This window comes from Tinamus guttatus, unplaced genomic scaffold (assembly GCF_059628265.1).
Source record: "Tinamus guttatus ecotype Peru unplaced genomic scaffold, ASM5962826v1 Tinamus_guttatus_pri_ptg000038l, whole genome shotgun sequence".
Classification (NCBI taxonomy): Eukaryota; Metazoa; Chordata; class Aves; order Tinamiformes; family Tinamidae; genus Tinamus; species Tinamus guttatus.
In genome coordinates this window covers 638176-660172 of record NW_028288572.1, presented here as the reverse complement: position 1 = coordinate 660172, position 21997 = coordinate 638176, and the positions used below count along the sequence as shown (strand labels likewise).

Below are 21997 nucleotides of genomic sequence, written 5' to 3'. Positions count from 1 at the left end.
GACATTAAGAGGAAAATATCAAGACTGTATTTTATATCTTTCCCCATAACCGTCAGGCCCTACATCTGGCCACACTGAAGCATCCCCAACTTCTTGCCATGTTCCTATCACCAAACAGAAAAATATTGACTGACTTCGGACATAAGCAACTATCTTTCCAAAAGAAGTAATAAAACAAATTAAGAGTATTTCAACACCTCTGTGGATCCACAAAGGCACAGTAATGGTAAGCAAAGACATTTTACCTTAACAGTTAAGCTTTCGACGTAAGTCTGCCCCTCTTCTCTCCTGCTCATAGTCACCTGTCTCATTTGCCCAATTAGTCAAAATAAAATGGAAAATAGAAATAATGAAAGCTTCTGAGCTGCCTTGGCTTTTGCACTTGTCAGAGGATGCACAAAACTTAACAACTGAGCAAATTAGCGTGGTATCTTTCGAGATTCTGAAGGTAAATATCTGTAAGTCACGGTTTTTTTTTGGACATCTCAAGCATGGTGAGCTCTTTGTGCCAAAACATTGGGGTATTCAGAAATATGTATCCAAGTATGATCCTCACTGTATAATGGGTTTCAAACAGGTAGCTTACTAAATTCCTCAACCTGAGCAGTAAATTGGAAAATGAAGAGTTCAGAAAATTAACCAAAATGGGGACTACCATAGGAACTATCAGACAACCACAGTTCTAGCAAGTGCTCCTGTTTTTACTGTAATACATTGAGCTCCATAACATGAGGCTTGTAACGTTGTCATGTATGATCCAACTTTGTGATGAAAAACACAGAAGGCAGCAAGATGTGGGGGAAGTGAGAGCAATATCAAGAGAATGATCCCAACAACAAGTCGGCCACTTGAATTCTTCCTGTATCTTCAGATTGACAAGATGCATTTAAAATCATGCTGGAATGTGGAAACTTGATTCTTCAAGCACTACGTCCAATGTTGACAGCCAATACAGATCTTGAACTTTAGTTTAGTATAAATACATCAGCGCATCTTAAAATATTTGTTCAATAACAGGTAACAGAACCAACTGGATTCCCTAAAAACCTTTAAAAGCAAACGCAGGTAAAGGAAACTCCCTCATCCTGTGCTCATGATGACTCGTACCCAGTTAGGAGTATAGAAAAGGAATATGGTTGAAGGCAGCTGGCAGCAAAAGAATAAAGAGGCAAAGCCCTAAAGGGCAGAAGAGACATGACACAATGACAGCCTCCTACATTAGTGTAAGAAAATCCTTATTATTAAACCCTCACATTATCACTACAGCAGGAGTTCAGCATCAGAAGGCACGGATTTAGAGAAGTGCACAGAAAATCCTACCTTCCGCTAAACCCCGTGATTAGTTTATTAAACCGTCACGGAGCTGCCTGTCCGTCCCCGAGGGCTGTGCTGCTAAGACCAGGTGCAGGGCAGCACCAAGTTGCTGTTTTGCTTTCCATGCACGGCGCATGCTCCCGCTGTCCGGCAGCACTAGTTTTGGGAATACAGGAGTATCAATTTTGGGGACAGGTTGAAGATGACTGCATCAGTGTCTGCTTCAGTTAGGAAACCTCCATATCCTTGAGGGCACATTCCGATATGAGGTTAAATATGAAACCCTGGATGCACAGGAGAAATTATGGCAATTTCCTGACAGACTTAGTTCTCAACAATGTCAAATTCAAGTCAAAATTTAGCTTTTAGTCTCAAAAATATCACACGTTCATTATCCTCTTCTCCTGCTGATACGAAACTTTCCATTGCTCCTCACTTCTAGCTTCTACCTCAACATTTTCAGCTGCCTTGAGTACAGCAGTATCCAGTAATTGCAAAATTGAAGGTCCCACGCTGATTTTCTTCTTCTACTTGCACTAAATGAGAAGACTGAGACCATGGCAAAACTTTTTCCTCAGAAGATTCCCACTAAAACAAGACTTCATGACAAGTGAAGTGCCAAATGACACTTCATTCAGAGGATTTCTGAGTTCTGAGAAGATTGCTTCACTTTAAGGTTTGGAAATCTTAGGTAAAATCCCAGCAATCCTCCTCTATTGAAACCTGGCTGAAAAACTGGTGGCATTGCCTCTCTCCTCAAAGATTCAATAGGATCACAGTGATCTCATTTATTTTGCAAAACAGTGAGATGTTTATGAATGCCACCATACTTTTTATAACTAGAATATGATGTATTAAAATACTATTTATGCTACACTGTACCTATGTTTAAACAGAACATTTACCAAGATATTTTATTATGCTATTGCTTTGTTTGCTGTGTTGTTCAGAGAAGTCAGTGCCTTGCGCATATTCACCTGCTCTAATGTGATCAGCGTCCATCAATTTAAGATATCTCCACTTTTGAATGGATTATCATGAACAAATACACGCCAGGCCATGAGAAAAGGATATTAAAAAGTTCTCTGGACTGACAACTGATGAAAACTGCATCCCCTTTGCTAATACACTGAAGTTGTTAAGCCACATGAGCTTGCAAATATCCAGTTTCTTTTAAACAGCGCCGCAGGAAGAGGAAGAAGGGAAAGGAGCTGCTACGTTTGCTACAAACTCATAAAACCTTATTTAACTACGCTAATCCTACCAATAAAAGCTGTATATGCAATCCAGTTGCCCAACGGATTTTGTCCATTAAAAGCAAATGCAAAAGGAGGTAAGAGGTCTTTGGTATCTAAAGATGCTAAATTGGAAATACTCCACCTGTTGCCAGGTTAACTGGGGGGAGAATATCAGGTTTTCTGAGAATAAGCGTGTGTAATTATATGTATGATATCTATATCATCTGTGCCCTACCGAAGTTTTCAAATGAAAGCTAAACAAGATATTCAAATTCCCATTTCACCATCCAGCAAAAACGCAGCATTTCAACAATATCCCACCTTAAACTTCCACACATGCTCTTCAGCCTTTTCCTAGTGCATCTTCAAAGAGACATTTTATTTTTTATTTTCCTTGCATAACTTTTCAAAGGCTGCTCAGGGCTCAAGTCCACCTTGGTTCATCAGTAGGTACCACAAACTTCTAAGCTCTCCTCTCTCACAGATGACACTAAATGAGCTCTCAGTGTCCTTGGCCCTTTTTTTGCACAAATATCCCGAAGTCCCATTTTCTGCTCTGCTTCTGTGAACAAGAGGCAACCACCTTCTCATAGTTACACCTTCATGGGCACTTTGGCTCCAGATCAGCCCCCGACACATTTGCCAACTAGTCTCACTTTTAAATCCCACAGGCACTTCAGGAACTTTCCTTATGTCACTTCTGAAGAAGTGGTGATGTTGGAAATACTAAAAAGCAGTAATCTCATCCAACAACCAAACAGACATACAGTAATGGAAATAATTGCTCTTTTCCTGTTTGCTGAGTGCTCGGAAACCAAGGAAGCAGCAGCCTTCCCTGCTAATGTCTAGGGATGGGCAAAGAGTGTATTAAGTTCACCAGGTGCCTCCTCCATTAGACCTCGCTAGCAAATCAAAGCAGACTATGGGAGTTTTATCCCTGTTATCAGAACCACGGAAAGAAAAGACAGCAGAAAAGTTCTCTATGGTTTCTCATTATTCATGTAACCCTTTGGCTTATCCCCAAAGGACGAGCAATAGGCACCAAGGGAACACCTCACAAAGTTTACAAAGAAAATTAAGAATATATCATTTAAAGAAAACACTGCAGTATTAACAGACTGCAATACCTACGGTACAACTTGTTTCTAGTGGACTGAACACATTTCACAATGTATTTGACTTAAGATGACCAGCTCAGCACACTGCTGTGGACCAAACTGGGTTTATTTGGAGACAGGAATTCTCTATTTGTGTTATATTCTTGTGTTATATTCCTAAAAGCTGGTAGCTGAGGGCTGCAATCGCCCTTCACTCCAATTACTCACGCAGTCAGGGTGGCACCTACCTGCATCGAACCCATTTATTGTTTGTGAATTATTAAACAAGCAGCTCGTCGCACACAGCGAATTGAAACTTCCTCCTCCTTCGGGTGGAGGATTTGCAGCTGTGCAACAGAGCTATCAAACAGCTGAATTTGCATTTCTTTTCTGAATTATTTTGTAAATCTAAAATAGCAAACCATATTAAACTCAGAGCGGGGGTGAAAGGTGACTGGCACCTGGTGGTTGCAAGAAATGATATGATTTATCATAGCTCGTAACTTGCAATTAGCACCTGTAAACTGGCAAGATTAACAACGATCTACAAAAAGCTATTTGGTAAAAATTAAGGTAATTACAAACACTTTCTAGTCTACACTTAAAAGCAGAAAAAAAGATACCCAAGACACTAGCACTAAGAGAGACCGAGACAAAATTTCGGCACTTATCTGGAGAAAGAGCATTGTCTCCTCAGCACCCAAGACACTCGCTTCAGTGTTCACTGAAGCCCTATCCAAGCTTAAATCCCTTCAGTTCACTAGATGAGAGATTTAATTTTAAGCCTGAAATTACTTAGGAAGAATTATGTCTCCCATCATTACTGAATTAAGGTAATACAGATTTGCTGGCTGAGAAGCCACGTGCCAATCAACAAAATGCATTGCATTTGCCAAACCAAATATTATCCAATCTTGAGCGCGCAGATCGAGACTCAGTTACCAAACTCGGCGACGTTACTCAGGACTGACACTAGCAGCCCAGACAACATGAATTCTGTATAAAGAAAGCAAATGCTCTCCGAATTCTGCTTTGATGCCGTTCTACGTGCTGAGCACGAGCAGAATTAACTGCAATCAGGTCAGCACGCAGGACCGCTAAGCAGATAAAATTTTTCTTTTAGTTTTCTACTCAGAAATAAGTTGAGGCGTGCTAGATTTGAAATATCTCACTAAACCTGTATTCAAAGCACTTCCAAATGCTTGCCGTAAGAGGACAGGTAATGCATTATTTGCTCTGGTGGCAAATAGAGCGTGGATCGTTTAGAAAGACATCTCACAGAAAGCAAAACAACCCCACCAAGATCACATTTTAAAACATATTACCAAATACCTAACAAAAGTTTATCAACTTTGTTCAGTTTAGCTTATTATGGCAGGTAATGAACCGAAGGTTTAAGAGATTAGCCAAAGGGCTAGAATAAAGCTCCCCAAACCAAATGTTTATCGCATTAATAAATTACCTTTCTTTGACTGCAGATATCTCAGAGCCCTTATCAAAGCAGGCCAGATCCGCTTCATTTCCCTAAGGTTACACTGGCGAACGGCAGACGGAGGATCCATCAGCCGCTCCGACACAAATACAGCCCAAGCTATTCCTCTTCTGTCCTATTTTTTTTCTCTTTGGTGGAGAAGATGCGGGTTTTTTCCTGAAATGATCCCAGCTGACTGAGTTGGAGATGCTGCATCTCCGTCCTCTTACAAAACCACTGGTGCCCACTTTCTCCCCCCAGCAGGGACCACAAGGGACCACGAGGCCCCTCTCCAGCTCCCTCCGCAGACCCCGTTACCGGGAGGCAGGGATCCCCCCTTGTTCCCAGAAGGGCTGGAGCTCAGAGGCAATGGATACCTCCTCCGGGACCTGCCGCAGGCATCGCCTGAAGGGATAAGCTGCCTGTTGCAGGGAGCTTCTGGAAGCTGTGCCCATGGAAGCAAAGGGATATCCCCCAGTATGAACAAGTCCCAAAAAGTGATGGTAACAACCCGCCCTTAAAAAAAAAAATGAAATAAAAGATTTTTCTGTCCTACTTACACATGCTGAAAATTGCTCTTCAGAAAGCATGTTCATCCCGACACTGAGCTCCCCAGGAAGGGGGTGAAGCCCAGCTCTGTCCCCTCACTTCACTATCCCACGACACCCCAGCAAGAGGCACCTCGAGGCGACCGCCCGCCTGACGAAACAACCTTTAGGAGAAGCGGGAACTCGCAGAAAGTTCTGCTCACAGCCAGCTCCGCTCGACACTTGACAGTCACTTTTCCATCTAAAGGGACATTTGATTCCGAGGCTACCAGCAGGATTTTGAGCCTAATCCCAGCTCTGTCTCCTCCTCCCGCAGCTACTCCCACCCACAACCCCCTTCCGGATTATAACCAGGGAAGCAACAACACCTGGCGACTCAGGTTAAGCAGCACCACAGGAGCAAGTCTCACATTTCCAGATAAAATGAAGTATGACAAAAATTAACCTCCGTTCCCAATGATTCTGGCAAGCGAGGAGAAATAAGTAAATAAATAATAATAAGGCAGCATTACAAGCACCAGGTGAAAGCAGATGGAGCCGACTTGCTTCACGCTACAACTGCGTGAGTGGAATTAGAAATAGCGAGTTCTGCTTTCTTTCTCCTTAGATAGGAAAGCTAAAATAAAATAAAATCAGCCCTCCGAGGCGGGCTAGCCGAGGTGGGGAGCAGGGGAGCCGTGTACCTTTAGCCCAGCAGGCGGGGAAGGGGCTACAGCCGCTTCTCTCCATGCGCGCGGCACCTGCTCGGCCCGGGGCCCGGCAGGCGGCCGCCTCCAGCAGCACCATGCGGCGCTCCGGGCCCTGCGGGAGAGGGGAGGGCAGGAGGGAGGCGGCAGCGAGCACGGAGCGCGGCTACCGACCTGCCCCGGCCGCCGCAGCGCGGGCGATGCCGCAGCGCTTCCCAGCGCCGCTCGGCCTGTTCCGGGAGGAGGAGGAGGAGGAGGAGGAGGAGGAGAGCGCGGCGGGGAGGCGATTAGCGGCCGCACGAACGCGCAGCTGCCCCGCGGGAGGCGGTGCCGCCGCGACCTCCCCTCACGGCTTCCCCTCCGAACGTGGGGGGAAATGCAAGCGCCGAGAGAAAGGCAGCAAGTCTATATTTAAACAGCGGGGGGTGGGGGGGAATATTCCCGAGGCCTCCCACGAACCCTGGGCCGTTCCGCTCCGCTGGCCAGGCACAAAGCTCCACGGGGCCTGCACCCAAGTGCGCAGAGGCACAAAGCTGCCCGGATCCAGGTCAATCCCATTGACCTGGGACAAGCAGGAGACGCACGCGGAGGTGCCGAGGGAAGGTGCCCTGGGCACTGCGGTCCTGAGGACGGGAAGGCCACGTTTGGGTGCCCAGTCTGGCAGCCCCAGCTCCCTTCACCATAAGCCCTCGTGTGTGGAGGAGTCTCAAAACTGAAAGCCGCAGCTATTTCCCTGTTTCTTTTTTTAAGCCGGCATCTCTTCACACCATAAAACGTAGCATTTTACACAACATATTAGAAAATTTATAGGGCCTAACGTCAATTTTACAAGCAAAAAAACCTCCTGAAATACTAATCCACAGGTGTGTTCAAGGATAATATAAATAAACAAAATATGTGGGCATCTTATTTACACTTTTCATGGACGGGACCAGGGCAAGTTATCAATGTGAGTGGCAAAAGCCCCGGCTGCTTCTTACCGCGCTCCTGACTGATGAGGAGTGCTACAGGCATCCTCTTCAAGGAGGGACTTTCTAGTTGTAAAACAAGGCTATAGAAGTGAAAAAGATAAGCAAAGAAGTATCAAAATATCACACCAAGATTTTTTGTTTTTTTTTTCCTTTTTTTTTTTTTTTTAAAAAAACTTAGGTTTAGAAATTATCAACTATTTTACATTCTGAAGATAAGACATTTTCAAAAGAAGCCTGGCCTTTCCTTGATGCTAAGATAAAAAGATAAAAAAAAAAAAACCCACAATATATACCACACTAACACATAGGAATCACTTCAGTTCTATTTGTTACTGCAAAAAATATGACACATGTTCATTCTCCTCTTTCAAATTATCAATCTTTCAGCCCAAAAAAGCCCAAAGTACTGAATGCCTTTCTGGCACAAGTTAAATCTCCCAAACTTCCAGTTTAAAGAAAGAGGAGGGAGTGGGTAAAAAGCGCTCCATCCAAACATTTGCAATACTTTATAAATACAGTTCTTCAAGGTCCTATCTGAGGACCATTCATGTAAAATAATCTGTCCCAGGTGATGTCAAGCAGATAACAACGTTTGCTGAGGTAACCAACAGTTGCCAGACAATGGAGAATGCTAAAGAACATTTTGGTTATGGAATATCAGGAATATCAGCAAACATATAACATAGTTGTTAAACACAGATATCGGAGAGAATACAGAAAAGTATCTATTCCAAGAGAAATCAACATATCAATATACTAACTGCATGAAGAAGCACTATACATTTTCACAGAACGCATTTTGCAAAACAAACCAACTTTCAGACTATGCTATTAATAATCTGAAAAGCCTAAGCCCCTCTGCTAAGAAACTGCCTTGGAGGCAAAATTCTAGGCAAGCTTTTCTACAGTAACTGTGACTTAGGTTGCTCAATTTTAGCCTGGTTTTAAAGGCTGCTGAATATCAGCATCAGGCCTTTGAAGGCAGTAGGAAAAAAAAGGGTCTATTAAAGCATTTGGATGTTGTATTAAGACATTGGAGTTTTGTTTTAATTCTGCTTTAGGAACTGATCTTGTTCCACAGGGAAGCCATCACAGAAAAAAACCTTATGAAATCAAGGGTTAAGAAATCTGCATACAGATATAAAAGGGGCAAACAAGGAAGTTTAATCACATTCATTTTGCTAAAAGAAAAAGAAAAAAAAAAAAAAAAAAACACACACACACACACACACTCCTAAACCAAGTCTGCCCTCAAAGAGCATGGGGGTTTTGGCAAAGCCACAAATGCCTTTACTGAGGCTATTGCAGAGTAGACATAAATAAAAATGCCTCATGACAGTTCTAACATTTTTTTAAAGAGCCACTGGACAGTCTTCTGCTTAACTCATTTGCTTGTCCATATTTATATCCAAAATATAGCAAAGATGCTCTTTGGTCTCTAAATATCATCCCTTTCTGCTAGCAATCCCTTGCTCTGCTCAATGCTCCTCTCCTGTTTTCTTCTCTAGTGCACAGTCTTCTCCTCAACTCCCCTTAAAGAGAGGTAAAGGAGAACAAGGATGGAGCACATAAAACCTCTCTGAGGAGGACAGGGACACTCCATCATCTCCCTGGTGGTACCAAAATTGCTCTCTTACCTATCACCACTCTGACAGATAAAACTGGAAGATAAATGACATTTTAGTTTTTGAGCAATGTTCAATTTCAGTCCTCTGACAGATGTATGTCAGCACAACTGAGAAACAACATCATCTCCATGACCTCATTTGACTCTTGATGACACGGACAAACTCAAATTCCACGCTCTAAGTGAGAAGTAGACCATTCCTTTCCGGAAGAAAAAGGCTTACCTAGGAAAATGTTCCTAGGCTACCTTGGAAAATGTTCCTAGGCTACCTTGGAAAATGTTCCTAGGCTACCTTGGAAAATGTTCCTAACAGAACAGATACAAAAAACCATGCAAAGCAAAGTATCACTAACATCTCCTGCTTGGAAAGCTAAGTTCTCTTGTGATGTTGCCATAAATCAAGTGTAAAATTCAGGTTTGTAAAGTTAAGTTTTCATTTTCAACTTCTAGTGGAACCTCCTTAGAAATCTCTTGTTCAATAACGCTCTGCTGTAAGAATACTTGAGAACTGAAAGATTATGATGCAGAAAAGTTCAGTCTTTCCAGGTTCAGTCTGATGCAGCTGTTAGTTAGGGAGCAGAGAAAATAGGGAGAGTTACATTCACACTGTAAAAATACACAGAAAAATTCCCTCTGTACTGCTTGAACTGACCACAGGAAGCTGCCAGTGTCCCAGTGTAAGCTTAACTCCAGAGCACAAGCTATTTTGAATGTCTCTACGAGACTCTTCTGGCATGAATTCTACCTGCTACTGAAGTTGCTGTTTTGCATTCCCCATTTGGTGAGCTTTAACATGCATCTAAGATCATAAATCATGAAAAAAAATAGAGTTTTAGAAGAACATTTAACTTCTGGGCTACAGCCACCTAATCCCTGGAGTTATTTTTAAGGTTTCAGTGGTTGTTTCATGTACGCTTACCAAAATACTCACCTCTCAAAAAGCAGTACCCAGGGGACTAGCTTTTTAAGTCTCTGGGACAGCTGAAGCTGACAGAATTCACTGCTTTTTATACTAAATCTCCACCTATCACCAGTGGAGAAACAGAGTAGGGAGAGTGTGCTAATGAAATTCCCAATTGTTCCCCCTTCCAAAGGATGCTCTGGTGCCACGCACCAGAGCATACAGCTTCTTAAGTGTACACAGAGTTAGAAGGACCACTGTGAGGTTTATTTTTCTTATTCTGTAAATAAAGACTATCTTTTTTAAACTCCTAGAGGTTGCGTTAATTTGCAGGCATAAACAGCACAGCAGATTTTCTTGTGGGTGGACTAACTCCTCATCCTCTCCCACTTCCTTCCAAGCACTTCTGGGAGGGCTTATCATAGAGGAACACAAAGCCAGCACAGTGACATCTGAGCATGGTTTCTAATTACTCCTTCCTTAGGGTGCCAATGCCAAACTTCTACCTCTTTAGCTTCTCAGAAGAGAAGCTATTGCTACTGCCAGGATTCATTTGAGAGGTCCCTTCTCAATTTTAAAGCTCATACCCTGCAAAAATCTGTTTCATGGGGATCCTGAAAAAAAAAAAAAAAAAAAAAGAGAGAACAACCTCAACTCCAGCCATGCTGCTCCATGTTTTACTGCAAAGTAAGAGCCCGAATTTTGCTCAACAGGCTCAGCACTGTTTCATTCGTACTGTGTTTCTCCTCAGATTTCTCAGATGTTCTCAGATGGTAGTTCTCAGAACTACCCAGCATGGTCACAAGGATGTCGAGGAGATCTGAAAGGGGTAGTGGTGAGGACACAACCTCCTGTTACCATCCTACAGAAATGCATTCTGCAACAAGGATTGATTTTTGGTCTGGGGGAGGCACCCATGACCTTCCAGATGCTCCTTAAAACCCTTCTTCATTAATTCAAAGGTAAACAAGGAATAATTAGTCACATCTTCTGAAAGAGGGGGATAGAAATCTGAAGCTCATGATGGCTCCATGAGTCTCTGCATTCTGGACACTTCATTCCCTCCTTGTATTTAACACAGAGAAGCTGATAAAGAGTTAGAACAAGAACCTAAAATTTTGCACTAAGATGTTTACAACTAGGAGATCTATTTCTGTATCCCCTCAAGAGGAAGCATTTTTAAAGACTCCTACATATTACATAAAACCCAAACATAGTATTAGTGACTCCTCATCTTTCTCAATCAGTAAATGCAACTACAAACTGAATAAAAATCCATTAAAATGCTCAAAAACAATGCTGTGTTATTCTATTTATATTTTAAAAAATATTGCTGGAGAAGTTGGCCTAACTTCAATATGTTAAAGTAAACTTATAGGCCTAGATATGAAGAGTAATCTGACTTTGAAGTTTCATAGTGCTGTAGAATCATCAATAAGCCAGTGCTGACACCCTTCAAGTCTCTTCCAAGAGAAGAGGAAATTAAAAATTCATTTTTACATAATGCCTTTTCAATTACAGTTTTATAACACAAGCTATATTAACCAAAGGAAATTGTATGCCTAATCAAGCAAAAAAATAAGTCAGTTTCAAAACAAGATACTGCAAAGAGACAAGAAGCCTCCTGCCCCTATCAAAGGCTGTAGTTTCAATTGGAAAGGGTTCAATGACAAATTTGGACAAGCTGGGTTTGATGTTGGGGTTTGACAGACCCCCATCCTGTACAGCAGCCAAAACTCCCTAAAAGAGGGTGGGCTGTACATCTAAACCACAGAAAATTCAACTCTTATTTACTTGAAAAAAAATATACATATCAATCCCTGTTCCAATTCTATGCCAAGAAATAGCAGACACTTTACACCCTTAGGCCAGGTCTTTGCCTTGTAAGAACAGCAATCAACCTGCAGGCAGTTGCTCTGTCATCTGTGAGCAATCAAAGGGTGCCTTCAGGCAACAGCACAACTTTCTTTTCCAATGCAAAATCACCCCTAAGTAGCCTCCTTTGTTCCTACAATTAAAAAAGATATTCATCATTGTGTTGAGCAAGCTAGTTTATCTAGAATGCCTGCAACTTGATATCACAAAGTGCCTGGGTTAACTAGACCTGAGTTGCTCCACCTTAAAAGGTTTTCAGGTACCTCACCTCGCCAGAGCTCAAGTTAGCTCAGATAACCAACTACAAAATGTAATGAAACAGCATGCAGTGAGTCAAAGATATCAAGTATTCCTGCTCTGTGTCCTTTTGTCTTCTCTGTGGTCCCAAACTCAACTGAGGTCTCTAAACTTGCTCAACTTCATCCATTGACTTGACAGCAATGCCAAAGAAGCGCCAGCGAAGGTGTTCTCATAAAGCCAAGATTACTGCCATAGATAAGAGCTGTGGAAAGAGGCAAAACTCACAAAACCAGCCCATACAGTTGGAAGAGAGCCAGCTGTTTGGGCACAGTCCTTTTTCAGGTCTAGCGGAAGGATATTAAGCAAATATCCATGGTCTAACCACAGTCGACAGAACACCAAAAAGCCCTTAATAGCTGCCTGAGTGACCTAAACTGCCAGCTGGCCCGGGAGCAAGGCTGTCAGCACTTAATGGCACCTGACAGGGCCAAGGACTCATCTCTCATCTGGCACTGAGTCGTCAAGCCCCACTTGAGAAAGCCTCCACTCTCCTCCTTGATCCACTGCAAACCAGGCAGCTTTAAAGTTTTCAAGTTTAGAAAACAAGAAACTGAGGAGACAAAAAAAAAAAAAATCCGTGAGTGGACAGAGGATGTCCATAAGCCTTGTGCTGTTACATAGTTGGCTTAAACCAATGCTAGAGAAGTTTAGACGACGTATCCCGAAATGAAACTACAGCAGGAATTTTTCATTGTAGAAAGAGCTGAGAAACTGCCACTGCAATAGGCTGGATTCCTTCAGGAAGGATCTTAGTCCAAGGTAGGACAGGCTTCCTTTTCCCCTCAAGCTTTGAAAGAAACAGTTCATTAAACACAGTCAGGTTACTGCCCTCTTTCCAATTTCCATATCAAATCTTCCATAATTCAGCAGCCAACATTTTAACACCTCAGCTCTCATGAACCCCTACGACATCCCACTCAAACGTATGTTTTTTGTATCATGACATCTACCAAGCCTTCACAGATTTAATTAAAGAATGCAGGTGAATCTGAATCACAAAATAAAGGCTATTAACCCTGGAAATAGAGTTCAAATATTTATCTACATTCAGTCTTCCACAGAAGTTATCCCATGTTGCTGTACAATGAAACACCCAACCAATATTAGGGCAGTTAGTGCAACCAAACTGAATTCGGAAACTAGAAACTCCAAAAAAGATTTTCAAAACCTAGCAAAGGGATAAATAGCAATGATGTAACGTGAAAAAACATATTTGTGCTGTAGTTGAACTAATTCTCAGCAAGTTGAATGGCTTCTGAAGTGAAACCACTTCCTATTTCAAGTATTTGAAAGAGGACAACAGAAAGATGAGACAAAGGCAAGATCACCACTTCTTTGCATCCATCTCAACCTTAATTCTAGCCTGCACACATCAGTTTGATGCCCAGCAAAGAATTTGAAAGACTGTGGACATTACACCAAGGTACTGGTTTCCCTCTCCATCCTTCACAGGGGGGAGACTGCAGGAAACAACCACTACTACCTTTAAGCTGTTTCAATATTTTCTTAAAGGTGTTCACTGACTTCTTAAAATAAAAAGACAGCAAAGCCAAAAGTGCACTATCTACCATTTTTCTTACTAGTCCCCTTCTTCAGTCTTCTGTCAAGCACAAAAACTTGTGCAAATAGCATTATTAGCTAACTACACAAGCAAAGTATTGAAATTACACACTAAGGATGTTAAAGTAAAACTGAAGGAGTTCTTATATGGTCTTTTATTCATGGTCATTTTAAGCGTAATTTATAACAAGCTGATTAATAAAAATTCCGCCATGTAATGTTTGTGCACCGAGTCCACTGCAGCCTGTGATATTCAATTCCAAACATGTATGTGTGTATTTTGGGAGATGAATCCAAGCCGCTCCTGACTCAAGCCCTGCAGAACAAAAAAGACAAGCTAACAGCTCCCTTTTTATATAAACACCCTCACAAGATCCAACTTGATTTCCAGAAACCGCCTTTAAACTCTACTTTTCTTTATTCTCCCCACCTTATTTTACTGCATAGTTGCTGCTACCAAACTTTGCTACTTGGTACCATAGCAAATGCCCTTAACGTGCTCATGCAAGAAAGCTCCCTGCTCTCATCAGAACATACTGCTGACTGCAAGAGTTGAAGGAGTTAGAGAGTTTAGCAGAAATTGCACTTTCTGTGGAGGAGTCCTATAAAGCAGTGAACATGTATCTTCCCAAAGCAAGATATTGCTCAGGTGATACGGTAAAGGACACAGGGTTGTGTACCTAGTTATGCACATTTATTACTAACTTCTTTAGCTTTTTCAGCAATTTGTTTTCTTGAAGGTGCTCTGAACATCAAGTTACTTTCAGGAACTGCCACTCAGGGTTTTACTTTGTGAACATGTGGCAGAATCTCTTATTCAGAGTACCCCAAAATACCTTATCTACCCCTCAGCCCTCCATTTCAGGGGCCTGGCTCTGCTTTTTGATTTTATTTATTTTAAGAGAGGAAAGGTGAATCTTCCATGCTGCAGCCCTCTTAGAAATATCCCTTAAGTTCCTAGCCACTTATTAAATACCTTTGAAAAGCTCCCTTAAAAGTTGCAGACAGTTCCAGCTCCTGGGCCAGGGCAACCTTTTGACTTAAAAGTGACTTTCTGATTTATGCCGTATGGCACCGCTGGAAGTCGGTTCCTGGTTTGCAAACAGGAAGCACAAACCTAACGGAAGGCAAGTTCTGCAAGTCTGGTCACTTTCAGCACATCTCCCTCCAACCAATTTTGTTACCCTGAGCTGGAATGGGGATATTCTACGAGGTTCAACCACGGTCCCCTTTGAGAAACGGGGGCCTCAATTTCACTGCTCTGCTGGAGACCAGTCACTTCTGAGAAGTGTCCCAGCTTTGGCTACGCAACAACTCCCTGAGGCCAGGATTTGCAGTTTGTCCTACAGGAACACGAGGCGCCACATTTCTGTAACCTTGGCACAGTCTGGACAAAAACTGGCTTTAGACATACGAAAAGCTATGTTATTAACCCCCAATGTCCCTCAAGGCTCTTTTCTGCACTGAAGTTGGCTGTCAGCTTGCTGACAAGAATACACATATACATGTGCACATATACACATGAAAGGAGCTTATTTCACGTTGCTCCCTGAAAACAAAGAGGTAACAAAACCCCTTTCTGGAATTCGTGACCTAGGAGGGTCAACAGCCCTTAATGGCAACAAAGTTCTTAATTTTCTTGTCCATCATCCTCAGTAAGAAGACATATAGAATCACAGGATCTCAAATGATCAAATATACCAAACTTGATTTCTTGGAGCATCAGAACAGATTAAGCCAATCCCAGTGGGACCCACACTACTCAACTTATTTCCAGCATTTAAAAAAAATTATATAGCACACACAGTACTCCATCTTAAAAACTCTTTCCTTTCCAACCTTTTATATGCATTCCCCCAAAAAAACAGGGGTCTACAATCACGGTAAGTTTAGCTGTACACCACCTTACAGGGTGGTTATAGTTCTTCATGGTAGATTGTAGCCTTCCAACGAAAGGGAGGGCTCTTATTTGTATATGCAATATACACACACTCATGTTAGTTATAACATATATGAGTGTTTTTTAAACACTTTATAAGGTATTTTATGTGTTTCCACATTCCTTTTATGATAGGAGTCAAACCCACCAGCACAGCTCTAGGGGTGATAATGGAAAATAAATAGTCCCAGTAGTTTTACAGCCTCCAAATCTAACACTTAGCTAAAGTGGGGCAGCAATACAGTAAGGGAACACAACTATATAAGAACATTTTCTTGCAGCAGTAGACCAGGTATTAGGCAGCCAGCTAGCAATATCCACCGTGCAAGACTGAGGTCCCTCAAAGAGTTTTCAGCCCTGCACAGCTGGGAGAGAAGATAATTGCTGTTTAAACCACATTTTCGCACTTGTGTCAGTAGCAGCCCAGAGAAGTTTAGGAATCCCTTGCATAAGCATCTACATGCATAGCATTTTATTTAGATATGGTTACACAGACCAGATCTAAAAACATATATACACTAGGCTCCTGTTTAGTAGCACTCAAAGCACATTCAGAGGCTTTAAAGCACCAGTATATGCAAATAGAGATGCCAAGGTCAAAAAAGCAGTAAAAACACAATTGCATACACAGGTTTCCTGTCATTTCCTTGACTTTCCAGACCTCTATCAAATCAAAAGCAGTAGCTTCTAGCCATCCTGCATTTTAAAAAAGAGATTCATAATTTTTTCTCATTACATTAGACCATCTAAACATAAAAAAAAATGTTATTTTTAACAGTGAAGGTGGTTGAACAGTGGAACTGGTTGCCACAAAGGTTGAGGAGTCTCCCTCCTGGGAGATGCCTGAGCCCTGACACTCGAGAGGGACCTGCTTTGACCATCTCTGCAGCTGCCTTCCAACCTCAGCTATTTTGTGCTGGGTTTGAGATACAGTAACTGAGGGATTAAGTGCTCTGTGGGTTAGCTGCACTTAAAAGTAAAATTCATCTTTAAAGTATTAAGAACAACCTGTAAAATCTTCTAGGACCTCTCCATGGAAAGGGTACTGTAAAGTTTAAGTAAAAGACCAAGAACATCATTTTCTAAGGGAAAAGGAAAGAAATGTTAAGCTATCTGTATTTTTTTTCTAAATGATTTCAGTATGCCTCATCATTTTTGATAGGAGTTCTAGAACAGAGACCAAACTCACTGCTTAAAACAAGTTCCATTTTTATTAGCAAAAGCATGTGTGTGACACTGTCCTATTGAACCGCTGGGATATTACCTACAAAACAGGCAGTTTGGGGGGCAAGGTTAACTAGTAAGTTTAATAAATATTCAGATTTAATTCCAAGGTTAATACTGTCCCCTCACCCTTCCCCCTGTAAGCCATAACACTGGCATCTGCAAACCAAAAATAAGGCACCACAAAAAAGGTGGGTAACATTATATTCCTATTCACTCACAGAGCAATTTCTGAACTCTGAAAAGTCCCTAATACAGTCTGGATTTAGAATTTGCCTTAATTTAAATGGAAGCGATAGATCCCAAAGTCACTATGTTTTACTTTTGATTCTACAGCGGTTTAGTTATTTTTCCTTTAAGCAGAGGTGTTAAAAGCAGTTTTCTGCTTACATTACTCATTTGTTCTCAACTGCATAAAAAAATGCATAATTGATTGCCTCTTGTAATAACACAAATTCTTAATGAATTCTGCATACCCTCAGTTCTGTGGTGTTCTTGCTACCCCGATTTACCCTGGCAATTAGTCGATTGATTTTTAATTTTCATTTTTTGAGTATCATTCAAAGTATCCAGACTCTTGCGCTCTAGCTGGTGCTGTGTGCCCAACTTGGCTTCTTGTTCCTTTCTTTCACTATCAATCTAGTAGACATTAAGTGTGGTCTCCAGATTTCTTTCTGGATTCTGGTAAGGAAGACTCCTTTGCACTATGGGATCAAGAACAAAGGACTAAGGCCAAAAAAAAGAGTTAGCTACGACTCACAAATTATCACATTTACACATCAGACCTTAGCAAAAAACAGGCAGGATTACTTCTAAGTGCCCACAGACAAGATCCAGCTAAATTTACCGAAGGAAACCAGTCCTCCCCTGCTCCAAGTACTACACGCACCCTCTCATTCAACTTTATCTACAGGCCAAGCAAGTTGCTCTAAGTCTCAACTGGTCCCAAAAATTTCTACAATTCCATCCTAAAGACACTACAAGGAAGAACGCTGAAGTATCCTCCTTGCTACCGTGAAGCCTTCAAACACTGCAAAAAACCTGTGTTACGATGCAAATTCAGAGTACTAAGGGATGGGTGACAGAAGGGAGAGCGCGGCTAGTGACCTCTATTGTTCATCCATTAAAGTGGCACCAAAAAGAGGAAAATAATGAAGTTCTGCAAAACTGAAAATAAGCAAGTATCATTTATTACCAACGCGAGCTCTGAAGCTAGACCAGCATCAATTAACATTTCCTCTCCCAACTGAAACGTTGTCTTTATTCAAATGCATCTTTGATCCAGGCCATTTCCCAATTCACCAAATTTCTTGGAATTTTAATCCCATTTGCCTGCCCATTTGTACAACACTTTAAAAGCACTTGTTTATAAAACAAGTTTACTTAATACACTTATCAGTGCCAAGTGCCTGCTGGAGTCAAGCTGTGGTATAGAGCATTTCTACCCCCTATACAAAGCCTGTTACCTTACCACAAGTCACCCAGCCAAAATTTAGGATGAATATTTGCTTTCTTTTTACCTCAGCACCACAGCTCAAAGTCCCAATGTTTCATAAAACCCTTAAGATGCTCTCCTACACACCCAGAGTGAGAAGCTGGCATCTCAGCCACTACTCCTGCTGCCACTTGCATCGTTATATAAAAGCTGCCTCAGAACAAGACACCCACCTCTTGCCCTGGGCCTGGCTCAACAACACACAAACCTTTGTTTTTCCAAAGGCACTTGCCTTGTGACAACAGCTCTCAGGAATCTAAGTGTCTTTTCTTACAAGAAAAATAACTTCACTATTTGAAGAAAACATAGATTTCTCCCAAAACAGCCACTTAAAAGTTCTTGTGAAAACACTGCACAACACACTAGTGCCCAAGCTTTTAAGCAAAACTGGCATTTGATTCCAAAAGGAAAAATCCAACTACAGTTGGGTTATCCCCAGCACATTTTAAGTGACTAAAACCCATTAGAATTCAGATTTTTACTTATAAAACGATTCTGGAGAAGTGTTAACTTAAATATAAATGTACAGCTATTAACAGGGACTTCTTCCCCTGCTTACCAATACTGGGAGAACAGACAGACAAAATGCTGCTGGGAGGCAAAGCCCACATTGTTATTGGGCCCACAGCACCAGCTCAGTAACACACATTAATGACTTTTACTAGTGATAGTATTTCCAACAGTGTTATGAACTATAACAAAGGCTATTTTTTTATTTGTATACACTACTGATAAGGAGACACTATTTCTAGCTCTGCCACAGATCCCGGTGGTTCTGGGCTAGTTGACCTGTCTGTCACCTTCCTCATCATTGCGAGCATTTTTAGGTAACAACTGCACATCTTTGCATCTCCATTACCTCATTCCCTTATCAAAATACACACCTATAAAGTGCTTGGACCTCACAAAAGATCAACCCAGCCTTCACAATCACCAGATACCAAGCAGTGCCAGTAAGAACCAGTAAAGCATTACCTGATGTCACATCAATGCATGAAAGAAAAGATCAGAACTTACCTGCTGGAGAAAAATGTTTTGGAATATCTGAAAAAATAAAAATGCAATTAGGAAGGAAAAATAGTTTGTAAATTGCATTAGCCTAATCTACTTTCTGCAAGGCTGTACTTGCTTGATGCTGAAGCAGTTTGCTAGCTGCCAGGCACTTCACGTGCCCATCCAAAGCAGCTTCCTTGTTTGATCCACTTCATTACCAACAGTTTTGTCAGCCTTAACTGGAGAATAAAGATTATACTGCTAGGTGATATATGCATAATTGCCATCACAGAATGCAGCTCACTACATTGATACGGATTTTGCCATCAGCATCCACAAAATTTTAGAGCTGAAGCTGTTGGGTTAGTCTTTGCCTCCTGACAAGGACATGGTACTGCTTAAAGTTTTAAGTAGAAGGAAAATAGGAGCAGAGAAGCCTTCACATGGGTAAGTTCAAAAGAGAGAAGTAAAACTGAAAGAAAGGAGACCTATCTTGGCAAAACTGGTTAGTACTAAAACACCAAGTATGTCTTGAGATGCAGCATAGCAGATGCCTCCAGCAAGAACCAAAAAAGTCACTGCTTCCAGGTCTGAATAGGTCATACTAAAAATTAAACCCTACAGAAGAGCAGCCAGTAATGCAAATACATTAAGTTTCCACAAAACATGAAAGTACAGGTTGTTATATTCCTTGTCTTTATATTCATATAAAACCTTACAAAAAAAATCTCTCCAACTATAGCTTGTTATGTTCCTTCCAATAAACATAATCTTAACCAGGGCTTGAGAGATCAGCAGAAACACCAAAGTCCACAAAGACCTAGAAACCAAGGTTTACTAAAATTCAGTAACAAGTAGCACATAGACTGAGAAGATGATAAAAAGTTGGAACAAATATAAAAAAATAGCAAGGAAATAAGAAAGCCTAAAATACAAGAGGTCCAAGAAAAGTAACATATTTGGTTGGACTTAGAAAACCAGACACTCAAATGCAAAGCTGAGTGGCAAGAATTGATCTGTGGGATACTAATCCATGTGAACTCTGAGCTTTATCCCTAGGCTTAAAAACTGGAACAGCTTCAGAGACCATCAGGGCAGATGGTCACGATTGTGTCACCTATTCGGGGTGGGGGAAAGAAAAAAAAAAAAAAAAAAGGAGGCTTAATAAATTTAGTGCTAAGAGACACTAAATGTCATGCTTGGCTTCATTATATCCCATTTTTGTGTCTGCAAAGCATGAGGGAACTTGAATACTGAACAAAATTACACACAAAATAAATCAATCTCTACAAAGGCAGCCTCCAAAAAATTCAAAATTAAACTTTAGTGTTTGTTTAGATGAAACAACTGCCCTGGAGTGGCAAAATACAAAGTTAAAACGTACTTAAAATGCAAACTAAACAGGGCAACAGGACACCCCAAGCAACAGAAAACACTGCACACTGTATTCTGGAAAAAGCAAAGTTTTCAACAGTAACAAGTTACATTTATAAAAGGAGAAGCTCACCATGCTGCCTTCTACAAGCAAACCCAGCTCGTGTACTAAGAAAAGCCTGGGGATGGCCGAAACAATAAACAGGCAGGAAGATGATGCATAAACTGCATCAACTGCAGGAAGGAAAAGCCTCAAGTTGTCTCCGGCAATAGTTTCTGCAGCGAGTACAGAGCTGGGTGTATATATGGAAAAGATCTTTGTGCTGGCAGGAAAAGGCTGTAGTAACAGTTAACTTGCAAAGTTAAATGAATCAAGAGCAATGCAAAGTCCTTCTCTCGGTTTGCATGTTCTCTAGAGCTTTCCCTGCTCGTTACAAGGACATACAATAGCAACGATCTGATCCACCTGAATTAAAAATAAAATAAAAAACGAAATTGCAAAATTAAAAAGCATCGTGGCTGATTTGAGTTTTTCTACTATGATGGAAACTAACCTGTAACTTAAGGAGGAATCGCTCACATTTTGGCGCTCGTGCCCAGCACCCGAGTTGCTGCTTTCTCAGTGATTTCTTTCCGAATAGGCGTTCATCTAAATCCCTTTAGTTTCTCTGGGACCTACACAAGCGGATACCTACAAGATCAGCACGCTGCTATATTTAGCCAACAACTGTAATGATTTATTACTTCCAATTAGTTTCATAAGTGTGTTAAGTGAAGAGATGCTCCACCTCTGGGACAAGGATACTTAATGCAGCTTCCTGCAAGTACAGGCTCCTCGGATACGACCGAGGATAAGACGGACTCTTTCCTGCAATGAACTCACACACTCTAGATTTAAGAGCAAGAAGGACAAAAGAAAGTGAAGCCTGAAGGTCACCTTGGCCTACTCAAAATTGCAGAAATGCTCTCAGCAAGTTGTCTGTATTGTATTTTTCAAGGATTTCCATTAAGCAGAAGGTCTTTTATAGACTAATGCATCTCAAATGCAGAAAACACCAGCCACTACAGAACAGTAACTCATAATACTATAAACAGAGCATTAGAAATTATGTCACGATTCCAAGATAAAATCATCACTTCTGGGTATTTTTTTTGTGTTCAACATTTGTGTATCCAGGTACCAGTACAATAAATCAGTCACTAATCTTCATGCATTTTTTCAGCTGCAGAGTTACATTAAGCGCAACAATCGACTCCCATGTTATTTTTTACGCTTGGGACTACCCTGCTTTCAACCCAAGTCTCTCATCTTTTCTGGCTTGAAGCTTCTTAGCTTTACTCTCCAACCATGATTTTTATTAAAATTAAGAAGAAAGCCAAATTC

At 41.3% G+C, this 21997-nt stretch overlaps 1 protein-coding gene across 5 annotated transcripts in view; it reads right to left on the bottom strand.

Moving 5' to 3' along the window:
• PTK2 (protein tyrosine kinase 2) overlaps positions 1–6454 on the bottom strand; it is a 95353-nt gene extending 88899 nt beyond the window's left edge. For 3 of the 5 annotated variants that reach the window (XM_088534864.1, XM_088534853.1, XM_088534870.1), the window contains exon 1: positions 6352–6454. In XM_088534864.1, coding sequence (XP_088390990.1) covers positions 6352–6454 — 103 coding nt within the window. Of the gene's footprint in view, positions 1–5111; positions 5212–6351 lie in introns of those variants that run through there. The other 2 variants (XM_088534876.1, XM_088534843.1) reach the window with 2 other exon arrangements.
• Between the last annotated feature and the right edge of the window lie 15543 nt (positions 6455–21997).